Raw genomic sequence first — 20082 nt, 5'->3', positions numbered from 1 at the left:
TCTTTGTTGCTGCAGGAGGGCTTTTTCTAGTTGTGGCGAGCAGGGGCTACTCTTCATTGCAGTGCGTGGGCTTCTCATTGTGGTGGCTTCTCTTGTTGCGGAGCACAGGCTCTAGGCACGCGGACTTCAGTAGTTGTGGCACGTGGGCTCAGTAGTTGTGGCTTGCAGGCTCTAGAGCGCAGGCTCAGTAGTTGTGGCGTACGGGCTTAGTTGCTTCGCGGCATGTGGGATCTTCCCAGACCAGAGATCGAACCCGTGTCCCCTGCACTGGCAGGCGGATTCTTAACCACTGTGCCACCAGGGAAGTCCTAGGCCTCTTAAGTTATTATTTGTATGTTCATTCCACAAATAGTTGTTGAGCACCTACTATATTACTAGTTCTTGTGCTTGAAGCTGTGGATAGAGTATGAATAAGAAATGCAGAATCCATGAACCCTAAAGCTTATAGGCTGGTGCAGAAGATAGACAAAGAACAAGTAATTGCATAGGCATTTAATTATTATGGTCCTAATGTTTTTCCGAGGAGAATTCCAAGGGGGCAGTGAGTATATAACAGGGAAATCAAGGCCCATTCTCCTGAGGAAGGCACATTTGATCTGAGTCCTAATGAATGTGTTGGGATTAGTGGGAGAGGTGGGGGTGGGCAAGAAAAAGTATTCTAGGCAGTGGAGATAGCATATGCCAAGGTCCTGAGGTGGAAGGAACAAAGCATTTTGAGGAACTGATAGGAGGTCTCTGTGGCTGGAGGATGGGGGGGTGGGGAGGGGCAGTAACTCAGGCTGCAGTCGTGCACAACACGTGGGCTGTGGTAAAGACTGTGACCTTTGCCATATGAGAACTGGGGAACAATTAAAATAGTTTTAAGCAGGAGTGGGGGAATTTTGCCTGTTTTGGTGCAGTATGGCAAGTGGGTTAGAAAGGGCAAGAATGAGTGTGGGGAGACACCTGAGGAGGCTGTTTCTGTGGCCTGGATGAGAGCTCACAGCGCCTTGGAGTTGGGTGGTGGCCGCGGAGGATGAGAAGTGACAGAAGAATTCAGAGACACCTTGGGAGTTGGAGTTAGTGGAACCCGGTGAGCGATGCAAGTGGGTGAGACGCATAAAGGGAATTTTATTTTATTTTATTTTATTTTTCATCACCCCCTCACCCCCACCCCCCACCCCCCCACCGCTTTCCCCCCGTTGGTGTCCATACGTTTGTTCTCTACATCTGTGTCTCAATTTCTGCCCTGCAAACTGGTTCATCTGTACCATTTTTCTAGGTTCCACATATTTGCGCTAACATACGATATTTGTTTTTCTCTTTCTGACTTACTTCACTCTGTATGACAGTCTCTAGATCCATCCACCTCTCTACAAATGACCCAATTTCATTCCTTTTTATGGCTGAGTAATATTCCGTTGTATATATGTACCACATCTTCTTTATCCATTCGTCTGTCGATGGGCATTTAGGTTGCTTCCATGACCTGGCCATTGTAAATAGTGCTGCAATGAACATTGGGATGCATGTGTCTTTTTGAATTATGGTTTTCTCGGGGTATATGCCCAGTAGTGGGATTGCTGGGTCATATGGTAATTCAATTTTTAGTTTATTAAGGAACCTCCATACTGTTCTCCATAGTGGCTGTATCAATTTACGTTCCCACCAACAGTGCAAGAGGGTTCCCTTTTCTCCACACCCTCTCCAGCATTTGTTGTTTGTAGATTTTCTGATGATGCCCATTCTAACTGGTGTGAGGTGATAACCTCATTGTAGTTTTGATTTGCATTTCTCTAATAATTAGTGATGTTGAGCAGCTTTTCATGTGCTTCTTGGCCATCTGTATGTCTTCTTTGGAGAAATGTCTATTTAGGTCTTCTGCCCATTTTTGGATTGGGTTGTTTGTTTTTTTGATATTGAGCTGCATGAGCTGTTTATATATTTTGGAGATTAATCCTTTGTCCATTGATTCGTTTGCAAATATTTTCTCCCATTCTGAGTGTTGTCTCTTCGTCTTGTTTATGGTTTCCTTTGCTGTGCAAAACCTTTGAAGTTTCATTAGGTCCCATTTGTTTATTTTTGTTTTTATTTCCATTACTCTAGGAGGTGGATCAAAAAAGATCTTGCTGTGATTTATGTCAGAGTGTTCTTCCTATGTTTTCCTCTAAGAGTTTTATAGTATCCGGTCTTACATTTAGGTTGCTAATCCATTTTGAGTTTATTTTTGTGTATGGTGTTAGGGAGTGTTCTAATTTCATTCTTTTACATGTAGCTGTCCAGTTTTCCCAGCACCACTTATTGAAGAGGCTCTCTTTTCTCCATTGCATATCCTTGCCTCCTTTGTCATAGATTAGTTGACCATAGGTGCGTGGGTTTATCTCTGGGCTTTCTATCTTGTTCCATTGATCTATGTTTCTGTTTTTGTGCCAGTACCATATTGTCTTGATTACTGTAGCTTTGTAGTATAGTCTGAAGTCAGGGAGTCTGATTCCTCCAGCTCCGTTTTTTTCCCTCAAGACTGCTTTGGCTATTCGGGGTCTTTTGTGTCTCCAAACAAATTTTAAGATTTTTTGTTCTAGTTCCGTAAAAAATGCCATTGGTAATTTGATAGGGATTGCATTGAATCTGTAGATTGCTTTGGGTAGTACAGTCATTTTCACAATATTGATTCTTCCAATCCAAGAACATGGTATATCTCTCCATCTGTTGGTATCATCTTTAATTTCTTTCATCAGTGTCTTATAGTTTTCTGCATACAGGTCTTTTGTCTCCCTAGGTAGGTTTATTCCTAGGTATTTTATTCTTTTTGTTGCAGTGGTAAATGGGAGAGTTTCCTTAATTTCTCATTCAGATTTTTCATCATTAGTGTATAGGAATGCAAGAGATTTCTGTGCATTAATTTTGTATCCTGCAACTTTACCAAATTCATTGATTAGCTCTAGTAGTTTTCTGGTGGCATCTTTAGGATTCTCTATGTATAGTATCATGTCATCTGCAAACAGTGACAGTTTTACTTCTTCTTTTCCAACTTGTATTCCTTTTATTTCTTTTTCTTCTCTGATTGCCGTGGCTAGGACTTCCAAAACTATGTTGAATAATAGTGGTGAGAGTGGACAGCCTTGTCTTGTTCCTGATCTTAGAGGAAATGCTTTCAGTTTTTCACCATTGGGAATGATGTTTGCTGTGGGTTTGTCATACATGGCCTTTATTATGTTGAGGTAGGTTCCCTCTATGGCCACTTTCTGGAGAGTTTTTATCATAAATGGGTGTTGAATTTTGTCAAAAGCTTTTTCTGCATCTGTTGAGATGATCATATGGTTCTGCTCCTTCAATTTGTTAATATGGTTTACCACATTGATTGATTTACGTATATTGAAGAATCCTTGCATTCCTGGGATAAGTCCCACTTGATCATGGTGTATGATCCTTTTAATGTGTTGTTGGATTCTGTTTGCCAGTATTTTGTTGAGGATTTTTGCATCTATATTCATCAGTGATATTGGTCTGTCATTTTCTTTTTTTGTAGTATCTTTGTCTGGTTTTGGTATCAGGGTGATGGTGGCCTCATAGAATGAGTTTGGGAGTGTTCCTTCCTCCGCAATTTTTGGAAGAGTTTGAGAAGGATGGGTGTTAGCTCTTCTCTAAATGTTTGATAGAATTCACCTGTGAAGCCATCTGGTCCTGGACTTTTGTTTGTTGGAAGATTTTTAATCACAGTTTCAATTTCAATACTTGTGATTGGTCTGTTCATATTTTCTATTTCTTCCTGGTTCAGTCTTGGAAGGTTATACCTTTCTAAGAATTTGTCCATTTCTTCCAGGTTGTCCATTTTATTGGCAGAGTTGCTTGTAGTAGTCTCTTAGGATGCTTTGTATTTCTGCGGTGTCTGTTGTAACTTCTCCTTTTTCATTTCTGATTTTATTGATTTGAGTCCTCTCCCTCTTTTTCTTGATGAGTCTGGCTAATGGTTTATCAATTTTGTTTGTCTTCTCACAGAACCAGCTTTTAGTTTTCTTGATCCTTGCTATTGTTTTCTTTGTTTCTATTTCATTTACTTCTGCTCTGATCTTTATGATTTCTTTCCTTCTGCTAACTTTGGGTTTTGTTTGTTCTTCTTTCTCTAGTTCCTTTAGGTGTAAGGTTAGATTCTTTATTTGAGATTTTTCTTGTTTCTTGAGGTAGGCTTTTATAGCTATAAACTTCCCTCTTAGAACAGCTTTTGCTGCATCTTATAGGTTTTGGATCGTCGTGTTTTCATTGTCATTTTTCTCTAGGTATTTTTTGACTTCCTGTTTGATTTCTTCAGTGATCTCTTGGTTATTTAGTAACGTATCGTTTAGCCTCCATGTGTTTTTGTTTTTTATGTTTTTCTCCCTGTAATTCTTTTCTAATCTCATAACATTGTGGTCAGAAAATTTTCTTAAATTTACTGTGGCTTGATTTGTGACCCAAGATGTGATCTATCCTGGAGAATGTTCCATGCGCACTTGAGAAGAAAGTGTAATCTGCTGTTTCTGGATGGAATGTCCTATAAATATCAATTAAATTTATCTGGTCTGTTGTGTCATTTAAAGCTTCTGTTTCCTTATTTATTTTCATTTTGGATGATCTGTCCATTGGTGTAAGTGAGGTGTTAAAGTCCCTCACTATTACCGTGTTACTGTTGATTTCCTCTTTTAGAGCTGTTAGCAGTTGCCTTATGTATTGAGGTGCTCCTATGTTGGGTGCATATATATTTATAATTGTTATATCTTCTTCTTGGATTGATCCCTTGATCATTATGTAGTGTCCTTCCTTGTCTCTTGTAACATTCTTTATGTTAAAGTCTATTTTATCTGATATGAGTATTGCTACTCCAGCTTTCTTTTGATTTCCATTGGCATGGAATATCTTTTTCCATCCCCTCACTTTCAGTCTGTGTGTGTCCCTAGGTCTGAAGTGGGTCTCTTGTAGACAGCATATAGATGGGTCTTGTTTTTGTATCCATTCAGCAAGCCTGTGTCTTTCGGTTAGAGCATTTAATCCATTCACGTTTAAGGTAATTGTCGATATGTATGTTCCTGTGACCATTTTCTTAATTGTTTTGGGTTTGTTTTTGTAGTTCCTTTTCTTCTCTTGTGTTTCCCACTTAGAGAAGTTCCTGTAGCATTTGTTGTAGAGCTGGTTTGGTGGTGCTGAATTCTCTTAGCTTTTGCTGGTATGTAAAGCTTTTGATTTCTCCATTGAATCTGAACGAGATCCTTGCCGGGTAGAGTAATCTTGGTTGTAGGTTCTTCCCTTTGATCACTTTAAGTATATCATGCCACTCCCTTCTGGCTTGTAGAGTTTCTGCTGAGAAATCAGTTGTTAACCTTATGGGAGTTCCCTTGTATGTTATTTGTCGTTTTTCCCTTGCTGCTTCCAATAATTTTCCTTTGTCTTTAATTTTTGCCAATTTGATTATTATGTGTCTCGGCGTGTTTCTCCTTGGGTTTATCCTGTATGGGACTCTCTGTGCTTCCTGGGCTTGGGTGGCTATTTCCTTTCCCATGTTAGGGAAGTTTTCGACTATAATCTCTTCAAGTATTTTCTCGGGTCCTTTCTCTCTCTCTTCTCCTTCTGGGACCCCTATAATGTGAATGTTGTTGCGTTTAATGTTGTCCCAGAGGTCTCTTAAGCTGTCTTCATTTCTTTTCATTCTTTTTTCTTTATTCTGTTCTGCAGCAGTGAATTCCACCATTCTGTCTTCCAGGTCACTTATCCGTTCTTCTGCCTCAGTTATTCTGCTGTTGATTCCTTCTAGTGTAGTTTTCATTTCAGTTATTGGATTGTTCATCTCTGTTTGTTTGTTCTTTAATTCTTCTAGGTCTTTGTTAAACATTTCTTGCATCTTCTCCATCTTTGCCTCCATTCTTTTTCTGAGGTCCTGGATCATCTTCACTATCATTCTTCTGAATTCTTTTTCTGGAAGGTTGCCTATCTCCACTTCATTTAGTTGTTTTTCTGGGGTTTTATCTTGTTCCTTCATCTGGTACATAGCCCTCTGCCTTTTCATCTTGTTTGTCTTTCTGTGAATGTGGTTTTTGTTCTACAGGCTGCAGGATTGTAGTTCTTCTTGCTTCTGCTGTCTGCCTTCTGGTGGATGAGGCTATCTAAGAGGCTTGTGCAAGTTCCCTCAGGGAATTTTAAAAATGGCTCCCAGTTTTGGTCTGTGCAGCAAGTGGAGGGTGGTCTGATTCACCGAGACAGAGGTCGTCGGAGTGCTGTAGCTGTGGGTTGCGGGCCTGGGGTGATAGAATGAAAGAGCCCAGCTTTCACTTGACTTGGGAGGGCTGGTGGGCCATCAGAAATGTGTAGGTTGGGCAGGTTCGGAGCTCTGGGCCTGAGAAATAGCCACGGGACTAGGCACCTAGTGGACCCCGAAAACCTTAGTAAGGGGTGGTTCTGGTGGCCTAGCGGGGTGAGAGGCAGATTGACTTAGGCTTAGGAAAGGGTGGGAAGTGAGGAAATAGATAAGGAGCTAGAAAACGTTTCCCAGAAGGTTTTGTGGGGAAAAGGACTGCCGCGTAGGGAGCATCTGGAACTTTCAGAGAGACACGGCCGGGCTTAAGAGGGTGTCGAGGAGGAACAACTTGGCACTTGTCAGTCAGAGGAGGAACCTGCCAAGACACAGATCTGCAGGCTGGGGGGATAAACGGAGGTGCCGTTATCTGGACAGGCACTTTGAGTCCTGTTTTATAAGGTTGGCACGAGCGTGTTGACTGTGCGACCCGAGGAAGTGTATTCATTGTCTCCCTGGGTGTACTTTCAGGACGTGAAGAAGTCCCGCTTGCCCATCCTGATAAAACCATCGCGGTCACTAGGGAGCGTGTGCCGGCTCCCTGCCCCCCAGGAGGTGGTGGCCCAGCAGCAGGGGGAGCTGAAGGAGTTTAAAATTCGCAACAAGCAACGTCACCAGAAGTTAATTCTGGCTGAAGCAGTGATGGAGGGGAGGCCAGCGCCAGACAAAGCGCTCCTGAAAGGTAAGCACCAAGGAAACCGTATCCTCTGCGAGAAGATGAACGGCCTGACAGGATGGCCAGAAATGTCAGCCGCGTTGTTTGGAATTGCAATACGTTTGAGTATAAATTTCATGAATTGCAGTGACTAATCTTGACTCTTGACAAATATACAATCGAGGGAACACGATAAGGGAAGCTCATTTGTTGCTTTCATTTTATTCCAGAGGGGGCAGAGGGGGACTGGTCGTGCTCCCGGGCCTTGTGAGGTCACTGCCCCCTTCACTTGCAGTTGTCTGGGGGCTCCATCTGTGGAGGCCTCAGTCGTCTTTGCAGGGTTCTCTGGATGGCCAGGCCGCAGTTGTTCGGGTCCTTCGGGGCTTATTCCAAACCCTACTGCCCTTATGGCTTCTAGAAGTGACCTGCCTCCCTACTCACTTGGAACCTGCTGTCTTTGCTCTCCTGGGAGCTCCCCAAGTAGAGAGCCTTGGGGTTACAGAGTATCAGGGTGAGACTCCTGGACTTGGAGGGAGCACGTCAGTGGGATCCTCTAGCCCGAGACAGTGGTGCTTAAGCGATGTTGCCCCTTTGAGAGTCTGAGGAAAGCTGAGGGCCTTCTCATGCGTGTAGCACCGTCCACCATCTTTAGCGTGCTCGTGAATCCACAGGAGCACTTCTGTTGACTCCTGATTTTGAACTTCTGCTCTAAGCGAATGACAGCAGCGCACAGTAACAAGAACGGCAACAGTGATCTTTTATGTATTTATTCGGAAAGGATGTATCAGGTCCTCCTGTGTGCCAGGCACTAGGGAGATAGCGAACAAAAGAGACCGAGTCTGTGTCCAGCTTGTATATCACAGGGAGAGGAAGACAGTAAGCCGTGAGCAGATGTATCGTGTGTGAAATGATTGGTGCTGTGGAGGGAGATAAAGGCGGTGAAGGACACGGGTAATGTGGAGCGGGGGTCGGGTTTGCTAAGGTACGTGGAGTCATAGAGAGTGCCTCCCCGATGAGGCGATATTCGGGCGGAACCAGGAGGAGAAGGGGTCAGGGAGGTGGTAGACCCGCTAGGCCCTCATAGACCAGTCTAGGACTTTGTCTTTTACTCCGGGTAAGGTTGGAAACGGCCAGAGGGTTTTGAGCAGCGAAGTCACGTGATCTGACTTATGCTTTAAAGCAGGGATTGGCAAACTGTGACCTGTGGGCCAGGCTCGCTGTGGGTTTTTGTAAAGTTTTATGGGAACACGGCCCCCTGCGTTCATTTGCGCGTTGTCTGTGATGGCCTTTGCGCTGTGATGCAGGGTTGAGTAGTTGTGATGGAGACCCTGGGGCTTGCAGTCTCAAATATTCGTTATTTGGCTTTTGAAGGAAAGTAGGCTGGCCTCTGCTTTAAAGGGTCACTTTTAACGTGAACCATGGGAAGGATGGAGATGTCATACCCTGAGATGGAAGGATTGAGGAGAGCCAGGCTCGGGGGGCCTCAGGGGTCTGGTTTGGAACTCTTGAGATGCCTGTTGCAGGAGAGGTCTGGGCCAGCTCAGCATGTTGCTGGTATCTGAAGCTCTGAGGCTTGGAGACAAAGGAGGGTAGGTCTGGGAACCGAGCCTGGGCCTGAGAAGGAGCAGCCAGTGGGGTGGGCGGCCCAGGGAGCCTGGGCTCCCGAAGCCGAGTGGAGAGCGGATTAGCTGTGTCGGATATGCTAGTGAGACAAGTAAGCCAAGGACTGGGGCTTGGCCTTGGGATTTAGCGCTGGGGGAGTCCTTTGGGGACCTTGAAGGGCGCTGTTTCCATGGAGCGGGCAGGGCTACTGGCGTGGGTTCCGGAGAGAATGGAGGAGAGAAATTGGATACAACAAGAATAGGCAACTTGGGGAGCGGGGGTTTGCCATAGAGGGGTGGAGAGGAGCAGGGCAGTCGGGGGCCACAGTGGCCATGAATCTCGAGGGATTCCATGAATCGGGACGGTGGGTGTCTGCAGGAAGGTGGGTGTGTCAGTGGTGTAGTCTCACGGCATGAGCTGCGAAGCCGGAGTTCTTAGGGAAGAGAGAGAATGGTCTGGAAGTGTCAGTGAAGAGCGAAGGTGCTCACACATTTCCAGGCCCGTAGTACAAGGGGAAGAAACGTCCACTCCTGGGGAGCTCGCAGGAGAAGCAGTGTTTGCTGAGGAAGGGTGGGAGACCGAGGTGGACGACTGCGTCCGAGCGGGGGGTTTTCAGAGCGGTTCAGGCCTGGGAGGTGACTGGGGGCCTCGGCCTGCCCGTGGTGGTAAAATAAAACGAGTGCCCGTTACTTACTGAGCCCCGCTGTCCACTTTACGTATATGATCTTGTTGAATCCTCCTAACAGTCCTCTGAGGCAGGGACGCTAATTATTCCCATCTGATCGTTGAGGCAGCAGTTTCAGAGATAAAGGGACTTGGCTACGGTCACACTGTCGCTGACATCCCAACCCGGATCGGAACCAGCCTGCCTGATTTCAGAGCCTTTACTTTTCCCCTACTGTTTCTGGGAGCCTAGTACATGATACCGTGCGTATGGATTTTACGTTGAGCCCCGTAGCCAGAGGTATTTTCTGTTTAATCTTAGGTTCTCTTTTGGGTTTACCACAGTTGAGGTTTTAAGATAAGTTGGGCTTTGGTAGGATTGCTCTTCCCTCCCTCCTTCCTTTCCCAGCCTCCTTCCTCCATCCATCTACCCATCCAGGCACCTGTTCACTCACGCAGTGAATATTCCCCGAGCGCCTGCTGTGTTCCTGGCCTCACGCACAGGGTGTAGGGGAGAGAGGGGAAGAAGATGCAGTCTCTGCCTTCTGAGGGCTCCCTGTCTCCTGGGGCGGGGACAGTGCAGTGTGAGCAGGACAGGGACCGCGGCACAGCTGACTGAGCCGCACAGAGGCCCTGGCACCTTGCCCAGGGCTTGCCATTTGCGCTTAACAATGTTTTGATTTCTTGCTGAGACCCTGGGGTGCCTCAGCCAGGGGCTACTTCTGCAGCTGCCTGGAAGGCCCCTGAGGCCCCTCTTCTTGGGAAAAGCGGGCATGAGTCTATAGAATTCATTTTCTCACTCATGGTTTTTCAAGAGCCTGGACTTCAACCGTTTCAGACAAGCTGCAGTATATTTATGCTTTTTATGTCCTGTTATGGCAGCTCGATAGATTAATTTTATCTTATGAATTGCATTTTGCCTCCCCAGTGTTTTTATTTTCCCTGTTGTATCTTTGTGTTCTTCTTAGTTGCTTGGCTAAGTTTCAAGCCTGTGGTTTTATCTGCTTTTCTTTCTCTTTGTGGATGCCTGTAGCCCAGCCCCTCGTGGGAGCAGCCTACCGGGACAGCCCGGGAGAGCGAGAAGGACCCCAAGCCACGCCCTGTGTCTGGAGAGACAAGGAAAGGGACGAGGATCAACAGGCCAGCTGCGAGACCGGTCAGAATTCACCCCCTATGCCTATTGAACCGCTACTTTGTGCTGGGCGCCATTTGGGGTGTTTTATTACAAAAATTATTACTAAGCCCTGCAACAGCCATCCTAGGGTGTCATCACTGTGCCCATGTGACACTTGAGGAGGCTGAGGGTTTTGAGAGTCAGGGTGTAGTAGGGTGTCGGAGCTTGCAGTCCATTTGTCTGGCGCTTTTCTACCAGGCAGCGGCCTGGGCTCTGGTGGTTCAGCCTCAGAGGACTCAGTGCCTGCCCGCAGGGGCCTCGCCCTCAGCCAGCCGTCCTCAGCGTCCCCGCAGTGCTGGCTGGTGTGAGGTGTGCACGTCAGCCTCCTGCCGCCCGGGGGGTGGGGTGGACGAGGGGCAAGCCTGAGCTGACACCTGGTTTGGGGGTTTGTCAGGTGGGTCAGTGGGAAAGGTACAGAGACGTGAGCGAGGCCCCAGGCAAGCTGTATCCTTCTTAGAATTATGAAGTATCACAGGCATACAGATAAGCACAAAGAATAATAACAATGTTCATGATCCCATTCAACCACGAACAGATGCTTACATTTTTTCTTTTACCTTAGATTCTTTTTTCCCCCTTAATTAAAAAAAAAAAAATCACCATTAAGGTGGCCCTGATTCACTCTGTAAGAAATTGTTTTCTTCAGGATCCTAAATTTGTCATGGGGAAATCCAGTCTCTGGGGAAATACTGAGCTGTGGGCCCTGTTCCCAATGGCGTACGCTTCCCAAGGCCTGCAGTCAGTGCGCTGAATGCGTGGTCACAGGCTTCCGCGTGTTCTGGGCTTTGAGGAGAAAGCCACTCTCCCAGATAATCAAGTGCCCTTTAGCTGAACTGTAGGAAGGTCCAGAACTGCACTGTTTCCTATAATGTAAATAAATGGGCCTGGGGACATCTTTTGATTTCTCGTTCGTGGTTAGTTGGTTACTAAAGGCTTCTTGACTGATTGGCAGTTTCCCCTTTCCTCTCAAATCCCCATCATGAGTGACCTTTTTTCCTTTTTCTTATTGTGCTTGCCTCCGCCTGAATTTCCTCCCTTTAACTGTTGCCCAGCTGATGCCTCATCCTTCTGGTCTCTGCTTAAACGTCACTTTCCAGGGAAGGCCTTCCTGAACATTCCCATCAGCCCGTCACGTTTTGGTCTCGTAGCGACTTTGCTCAGTGACTGCCCTGCACGAGGCTGGTACTGCCTGTGATGGCTTCACTGCTGGCTCTTCCTCAGTAGCTCCTGGACAGAAACTTGAGAAATGGATGAAGGGGGTGCCACAGTCATTACTGGCCTTCACATTGAGGGTTGAGGACTGTCTTTCCTTGTTATGCCCCCCTGAGATGGGGACCCCAGTTGCAGGAGGGATATATCAGGAGGCCGTATTCAGACGGGTAGACCACCAGGCTTGGACAGGGGGCTCTGCTGCTTACTTGCCCTGAACCTTGGGCAAGTTCTTATCTCTAAACCTCAATTTCCTCTTTTGTAAAATGGGGTTATGAGTGACGCCTCACAGGGTTGTTGTGACGATTAAATGGACAGCATAGGTGAGGTGCTGGGTGCCTGGGCCAGGTCCCAGCACATAGTTATGTGTCCTGACGCCTTGATACACCTGCAGGTTCACACTGTACACTATGGCTTATAATCCTCCATCTCTCACACCCTCTCACACCTTCTCAAGTCAAAATTATGAGTGTCAAGTGTCTGAGTGTGTTGTAAGGAGCAGAGTTTAAAGTGGAGGTCTAAGTGTGGATGTGAGGATGACACCTCCCAGTCATGATGAGGGGGTGTGTGTGTGTGTGTGTGTGTGTGTGTGTCTAAACAGTCTGTGTCACAAAAGGACACATGTACAGGGCTTACATTTGTCTTTGCCTCATGATTACTTAACAAAAGTCATCAGAACTGATCTTTATTCCCATGAGTGAAATCACTTCTTGCCATGAAATTCCATTATCGTGAGGTTGTTATAGCAAAGATATTTCCTTATCTTGGAGTGTGATTCCCTGGAAAAAAGCCTTGTTGAGATTTCTCCCTCTGTGTCTCTTACACTCGTTCAGCCAGCAGGACTTACTGAGTACCTTCTCTGCTCCAGGCCCCATGCCAGACACTGGAGAAACAGGTGAATGGCATGGTCTCCACCCTAAAGGACCTCAAGAGATGAGTGTTTCTAACAAATTTTGTGCACTAAAAATGCTCTATCAGGAGTGCTTCCTTGAGGTCACGTAGCAGCAGCTTTCTAAAATAAAAAAGTTTATTTTATGGTATTTGCATCATGAGCAGAGAGACAAGAATGGGCTTAAAGCCACGAGGAGCAGCCGCAGAACCCAGAAATTGGAATGTACAGTCTGAGAAGGGTTTGTACGTGCCTTTCCTTCTGAGAGGTCTCCTAGGTCATCTCATCCAACCCGCATTGCTGCCCTGGCAGTGTTTCCCCAAGTCCACAAGCCTTTGTTCACGAGCCTCCTGTGATAGGCATCCTCTTCCATCTTTGAACACTTTCAGGGAAGCAAAGGATATTCGTATTAGTTGGTCTCCTTCGCTGCTGTGTGCCGGACACTGTTAGCCTTTTTGCGGATATTGTCCCATTTGATCCTGAAAACAAAACAGAAGCCTTAGCCTTCGCAGTGATTGATGTTCTCTCCATTTTGCAAATGAAGCTACTGAGGCTCAGAGAGGCTAAGTCACTTGCCTAAGGTCACACAGCTAGTAAGTGGCAGAGCCAGAGTTTGAAACCAGATCCGTTGGATTTCAGAGATGGGTTTTTCTACTATATTCTGCTGCCTCTTAAGTATTCAGACCACTCCTTGTATTGAGCTGAGCTTTCCCTGGACAGCAGGCATTGTGGTATGTGGTTAAGGACAGAAGCTCTAGACTCAGGCCTGACCTTGAAACCTCACAACAAGCACATAAGACATCTCTTTGGGGAAACTGAGGCTCTGGGCAGTGAGTTACTTGCCTAACGCTGTGCAGCCAGCAAGTAGCAAAGCTGGGTATGCGCCCTCTTCTCTTTGGCTTCAAAGCTGCGTATTCTTTCTGCAGTACCATTCCGCCTCCCACAGGAGTTTGGCCACATACCTGGGGATTTAAACTAGCTGTAAGGAGATATTTCCTGGTAGGATTGTGAGTCAGTGAAACAGCTTGCTACAGGGGACATCACGGCATCTCCGGAAACTTGTCGATGTGGAAATGAGAGGACGACTCTCATCTGCTGTGGATTTTAGAATTATTGGTTTTTGATGTTCCTTCACTCATTCCCCAGTATTTTTTCAGCCCTTCATTTACACCAGGTCTGGGCTGGGTACTGAACGAGGCACTGAGAATGTGAAGATGAAAGGCCAGTCCCTGCTGGGAAGGAACTTGCAGTCCAGTGAGGGAGAGAGGAACCCAAGTAACTAAGTGCTGTGTAAATAAATGAATAAGCCAATTGTCAATCATATGCTAACACCGAGCACGTGGTACGTCTGTCTCTGGTGTTATGTAAAAGGTGCCGTGGAAGCACAGAGGGGAGTGACTGTTTTGCGTAGCTTGAAGATGGGCTTGCAGAGGAGAGAAAATCAGATCTAGGTGTTGAAGGATGAAGAGGAGTTCACGGAGGAGGAGTTAAGTAGGGAGCCAAGCATATTCCAGGCAGCGGGAACAGCACATGCAAAAGCATGGAGGCACGAGCAGCCTGGTGTGTGCAGGGACTTATGGTTAATTTAGTAGGGACTCTCCATAGGTGGTGCCAGGGGATGTTCCTGAACAGGTTGCCTGGAAGTAGATCAAGCAGGGTCTCAGATGCTGTGAGAAGAAGTTTCGATTTAATCCTCAAGATAGCGGGGATATGGATGAGTTTTAGGTGGTGGTTATCGTGGTTGAATTCACTTTTTAGAACAGTCGCTCTGAGGAAGAGGATGGATTGAGAGGGAAGAGGGAAGGCCAAGAGCCAGGCGGGCTTGGTGGGAGGCTCCCGCAGTGGTTTCTGCTTGGCGGTGGCTGTGAGGAAGGACCGAGGGGATGGATTTCAGCAGTGGAGATGGAGACACCGACATAAATGTGTTTTGATTTTCAGACTCCGAAATTTACCAGCCTGATGACCTTGCCATCTTTCCACCATGCGAAGAGAATCCTTCTGAAGATTTTCCAGGCCCCACTTCCGTAGCTACATACTTGAGTCCTAAGAGTCAGTTTTCCGCTAAAGTCAGCGTGGTTGAGACCGATCAGCTGGAGAACAGCGATACCTCAAATGATAAAGAAGCCTTAAAACGGAAAATCTGTGACTTGGAAACCGAGCTCGAGGTCTACCGGAACTTCATATTGCAGCTTCAAAAGCACTCCCAGTTCAGTGAGGCCATCGTCACAGTTTTGTGTGGGAGAGAAGGGGCCCAGGACGGCTTGAACAAGTCCAAGGGCAGTACCGACGAAGAAGAAGTGACCTTTTCACGTTTGCACCAAGTACGTTACGTGAAACACATGAAACTCCTCCACCCGCTGGCCCCAGAGATGATTGACGGCAGGGCGCTGGAGAGCCTTAGGCTGCAGCTGGTGGACCGGGAATATGAACTGCAGAAGGAGCAGAATTTGAACCTGGAACTTTTCGGTGAAATCCATAACCTGCAGAATAAGTTCAGAGATCTCTCACCCTCAAGGTACGTCCCACCTGTCTTCTCCCACGTTTAAGCCTGCCGTTCCCCAACTTGCCACTAGGTCGGCGCCCCTGAGCTAAAAGGGAATGCTACCCTGTGATGGGGGTCCGGTGTGTGCTGGGGAAGGCTTGAAGGCACCGTTAAGGCAGCTACGCCTACGAGGAAGTGACATGTGAGGCCACAAGGAACAGTGGCTGTGCACATACTAGTCTGTATCTTCTGAAATTGGCCAAGCAGGTTTTGCCCTCCTCAGGCTGGGGACTCGGGGTAAAGGTTTTATACCAGTCACTTGGTGAGTTATAGTAAGTTTGCTGAATGGCAGTGTTTACCCCTGACCCTGTTAATGGCTTTTACTGTGATGGCGGGAGGGGGGTTGGTGAGGTGGAGGGGTTCGGGGGGGGAGAGGGCGGTGCTGAAACTGATGTCCTAGGCAGAGTGGGAGGAAAAGAAATACCGGCCACATCTTTACCCTTCAAGGTCATCTTAGAGAAATAGCCTGTGTTGAAAGAGAAGAATCTTCAGGTCACGAAGATACGTTTTACGGGCATAGATATATACAGTTTTGCTTCACAAGATTCGACAGACATGGGATCATTTGTAAAGCTGACCTTCATTTGTCACTAATTTGAGACAAACACATTGTTCTGAATTGTCAGGAGCCAGAGTGCATGTTTCAAGACTTCCCAGACAGTGTGGTTGAAGGCAGCTGGTATTTAGTGAAAGGCAGTTTGGTCAGACCCCTGGTCAGGCACTTTTCTTACTTAATCCTCACAGTCACCTGAGAACGAGGTGTTCTTAAACCATGTGTTTGTAGGTGAGGCAGTGGGGCCCCAGAGAGGCTGCTGTGACTGAGAAGGTGGCCTGGGGGGGTTCGCAGAGCCAGCTGGTCTGACCCACGGTACCCCGTGCTGATGCTTGGGCTCTTTCCCGTCCATTAAACCGGCCCCACCTGCAGTGCTGCTGTCGCGTGATCTCTCTGTGCTTACGTGGGGTTGAAGGTGGTCGCCAGTCATCATTGCAGGGAACGGGGAGCACGGCAAACGGAAGGGTCAGGGTCTCTGGCAAGCCACTCTGTGGCCAGCTTCCTGTGCCCACAGTTGGTAAGGAAGACAGAGCCACGCTTTCCTGAACTTGCGTTTTTCTCAGTGCCGACTAATACTTGTGGGCTCACATAGGGAAAGATGGATGTTGTATGGACAGAGTTGGGCTTTTTTTTTTTTTTTAACACCTTTATTGGAGTATGATTGCTTTACAGTGTTGTGTTAGTTGCTGCTGTATAACAAGGTGAATCAGCTATACGTATACATACATCCCCATATCCCCGCCCTCTTGCATCTCCCTCCCACCCTCCCTATCCCACCCCTCTGGGTGGTCACAAAGCACCGAGCTGATCTCCCTGTGCTATGCGGCTGCTTCCCACTAGCTATCTATTTTACATTTGGTAGTGTATATAAGTCCATGCCACTCTCTCACTTCGTCCCAGCTTACCCTTCCCCCTCCCCGTGTCCTCAAGTCCATTCTCTACGTCTGCGTCTTTATTCCTGTCCTGCCCCTAGGTTCGTCAGAACCATTTTTTTTTTCTTTTCGGATTCCATATATGTGTGTTGGCATACGGTATTTGTTTTTCTCTTTCTGACTTACTCTGTATGACAGACTCTAGGTCCATCCCCCTCACTGCAAATAACAGAGTTGGGCTTTGAAGGCAGAGCTGTGTTTGAGTGAGAAGTCTTCACTGTTTAACCAACCTGCCATCTCCAAGAGTCAGTTTCCTCTCCTGTAAATGGGGTGGTCATACAGTTGTTGCGACATTGAGAGGAACAGATAACTTTTAAAAAAACACTTAATTCAGTGGCTGACAGGTCATAGACCCTCCGTAAATGGTAGTTAGGATTATGATTACCCTCTGACCTTTCACGTGAGAGGAGAGAGTCCTGTTTTTGTTTTCCTGCCTTACAGTTTCTTCTCTGTCCTTCGTGAGAATTTGTGCTGGGTCCCCTGACCCTTGGAGCACTCGTTTCTACAATTTGGAGGAGTATTTTTGAAGAGTGAGTGGAAACTAATTGATCTCCCGAGTACTTGCCAATCTGTACTTTAATTGGGGGCTTCGTAAGGTTAAAAATATTGCAGAACAGCCTTTGTTCCAGCATTTGTTGGCTGTTTTGAAATCGAAGGAGGAGTGACCTTGTACAGTTGCAATTTTTCTAAAAGTATAGATACTTGCATAGCTGCAGGCTTTTCAAAATTGTGCTCTGTCATTTCTCCAGTTAAAGTCATGGAAATTCAATTATAAAACGGTCCAAGCATTTTCTTTTCCCTCCTTTTATCAGATATGATTCGTTAGTTCAGGCCCAAGCCAGGGAGCTCTCCCTTCAACGACAGCAGATTAAGGACAGCCACGGCATCTGTGTCGTTTATCGTCGGCACATGAACGCCATGATCAAGGCCTTTGAGGAGCTGCTGCAGGCCAGCGACGTGGATTGCCGCGTGGCCGAGGGTTTCCAGGAGCAGCTGAATCAGTGCGCGGAGCTGCTGAAGCAGTTGGAAAAGCTGTTTCTCAAGGGTAAGTGGGGCGGGGGACTGCGGATCTTAAGGCCCATCAAGACTTGATCCAGGACTTCTTGGAGGGGCCCAGGAGGAACGGACTCCTTGGCCTCACCTTCCGCCCTCTGCCCTGGTGAGGTGATGGCAGAGCCCCACTGGCCACTGCTTCCTACTGGTGGCCACTTCCGCGTGGTTGGCAGTCTGCAGTGTTCCAAACCTGGGGTCCAGTGGAGGGGCCTCAGGGGCCAGGCTGGTGAGGCGTGGCCACGTGGTTGCCAGTTCCTCCAAATTTTCAAGAGAAGATGGAAACCGGGGTTTGGCAGGTAAAGACTTGTGGATTTTAAATGTTGGCAGCAACAGACAAAACAAGCAAACAAGAAAACCCAAACTTTCATCGGTTAACAACATATTCAAGGGTCAGAGGTGGTCAGAGATAGGATGAAAGAAAACCTTTGCTACGTGCTAGGTACTTGAATAGATGTTATCGCATTACAATTACATAATAATAATTTGCATTTTTTTGAGATCTCAACAAAGATCTCCCTTATACCTTCATCCAGCTTCATCCGTTTTGCCATGTTTGCTCTCTCATTCTCTTTTTCTCTCTAGATAGACACACACATACATATATACACACACACACATTACTGACAATCTTTCCCAGCCCTCTGAGAATGGATGCGGTTGCTCCTTCTTCCTTGGGGAATCTCGTCCTCCCTTGACTCCTAAGAGGACACCATTCAGAGTCAGTACTCCCGCCCACCACACTGGCTGCCCCTTTGAAGCCCTGCCTTCAGCGCCGGTTCCAGATCTGAGCCTGAGCGGGTTTCCCCCTCCCTGCCGCCACGGCTCCAGCTGGCTGCAGTCACCTCGCCTGGGTGCTTGCGGTCCTCTCCTCTGGCCTCTGTGCTTCCACCCTTGTCCCACAGCGGTCCGTTTTCACTGTAGTCAGAGTGGCCTTTACAAAGTGTAAGTCAGGTCATGACCGCTCTCTGCTCAGAATCAAAGGCTTTCCTTTGTGAGTCATGAGGGTCAAGTTAAATCATGGATGTGAGGCCTTGGCAGAGTGCGTGGCTCGTTGCACGGCCCTGGAGTCCTGAGTGCTTACTCGCATCTGTACTTGTGAGCCTGGGGGCTTCATCCTCAGAACAACTTGATTTATGTGAGGAACTTGGCCTTAACAGAGGGAGGTCAGTTGCTCAAAGTCACAACTGACATGGCAGAACCTGGATTTGACCTCAGTCTTCGTGCCTTCGTACATCCACACAGATGGGTCACGAGGGTCCACGTGTGTTCAGTGTGATGCCAAGATAGAACATGGCCTTCTGGGCCCAGGGAATGTTTTTCCTCCATTTTTAAAAAGGGCCCCACCGCTTAGGCGCGTCGCAGGCTGATTTTCTAGTACCAGCTCGCGGGACCTCTGACACAGGAGCACTTGACTTTTTCCAGCTTTACGAAATCCACTCTTTTTCTGGCTAAGGTTTTCCAAATAAGCTAGTTTCCATTTTATTATTGGAGGGATAAGTGGGTCCTCAAGAGAGAGCTGTGTCTTCCTGGCCCGAGGCATTTTCCATCTGTCTCTTTTCTTCCTACAGGCCCTCAACCTGGGAGTGGGAGGCTGAGAGAGACTGCCTCTGGCACCCAGATGCCCTCCCTCCCTCATCCACCCGCCTCCCCTTGATTTATTTTTTAGTTATTTACCTTGACAAGCCCAAGGAGATCTCACTTCTTGTTTCCTATGGGTTCTGGAAGCAGAAGCATTTCGGGCTTAGCAGACAACACAAACACAGAACTTAATTCTCTTCTACAAAAGGCATAAAAGTCTCAGGAACCTCACTACAGCAGCTCTTTTTCTTAGAGAATAAAATGTAACAGAGGTGGGTCTTTCTGGGATGCCATCTGAAGAGTCTGGCTCCTGAATTATGAAATGAGCTTACCATAAAGTAATTTTATATTTGAGGTAGTTGCATAGCATGAGTTCTTAAAAAATTTAAATGTAGCCCTTTTTTTTTTTTATTAATACAAAGCGGTACATGTTTATTGTGGAATAGCAGATAAGCGAATACTCTCGTAATTACATCATTTATACAGCAAAACATGAACACCCTGGAGTGTATACTTTCCAGACCTTTTTTATACGTATGTGTATTTTTGGTGGAAGTAGGACGATTTGCAACCTCTCCCTTTGTTCAGTTATAGATAATAAATGTTAATCTACGTTGTAGGTTTTAGTGGCTGCAGAGCATTCTTTTGTATGAATGTACTATAATTAATCATTCTCCATTAGATGGATATTTAGGTCGTTTCCAGTTTGGGGCGATGATAAAGGACAGTGGATTGGAATCTTTGTGCATATCCTTGCTATTTCTTTAATGATATTTAATTGGTAGAACCCAAGAAGTAGGATGGTAGTGTGCTTTCTTAATGCTGGTAAGGATTAGAGCTGGGATTCTTGCCTCGCTCCATAGGCTAGGGAGTTCACTAGGGGTCTGGAGCCCTGCAAGATTTTGTGAGTGTGGGTGTTTTTCTGGGGTGA

The 20082-nt window shown here is 46.8% G+C and overlaps 1 protein-coding gene across 4 annotated transcripts in view; it reads left to right on the top strand.

The window, feature by feature from the left end:
- The window catches only part of CDK5RAP2 (CDK5 regulatory subunit associated protein 2), a 180886-nt gene that overhangs the window by 123298 nt on the left and 37506 nt on the right, over positions 1–20082 (top strand). For all 4 annotated transcript variants that reach the window (XM_036855793.1, XM_036855794.1, XM_036855791.1 and 1 more), the window contains 4 exons: positions 6773–6983; positions 10255–10377; positions 14432–15008; positions 17333–17565. In XM_036855793.1, coding sequence (XP_036711688.1) covers positions 6773–6983; positions 10255–10377; positions 14432–15008; positions 17333–17565 — 1144 coding nt within the window. The remainder of the gene's footprint in view (positions 1–6772; positions 6984–10254; positions 10378–14431; positions 15009–17332; positions 17566–20082) is intronic.

This window comes from Balaenoptera musculus, chromosome 6, assembly GCF_009873245.2.
Source record: "Balaenoptera musculus isolate JJ_BM4_2016_0621 chromosome 6, mBalMus1.pri.v3, whole genome shotgun sequence".
Lineage (NCBI taxonomy): Eukaryota > Metazoa > Chordata > Mammalia > Artiodactyla > Balaenopteridae > Balaenoptera > Balaenoptera musculus.
The sequence above is the reverse complement of the archived record's forward strand: the minus strand, read 5'-3'. Positions and strand labels throughout refer to the sequence as shown.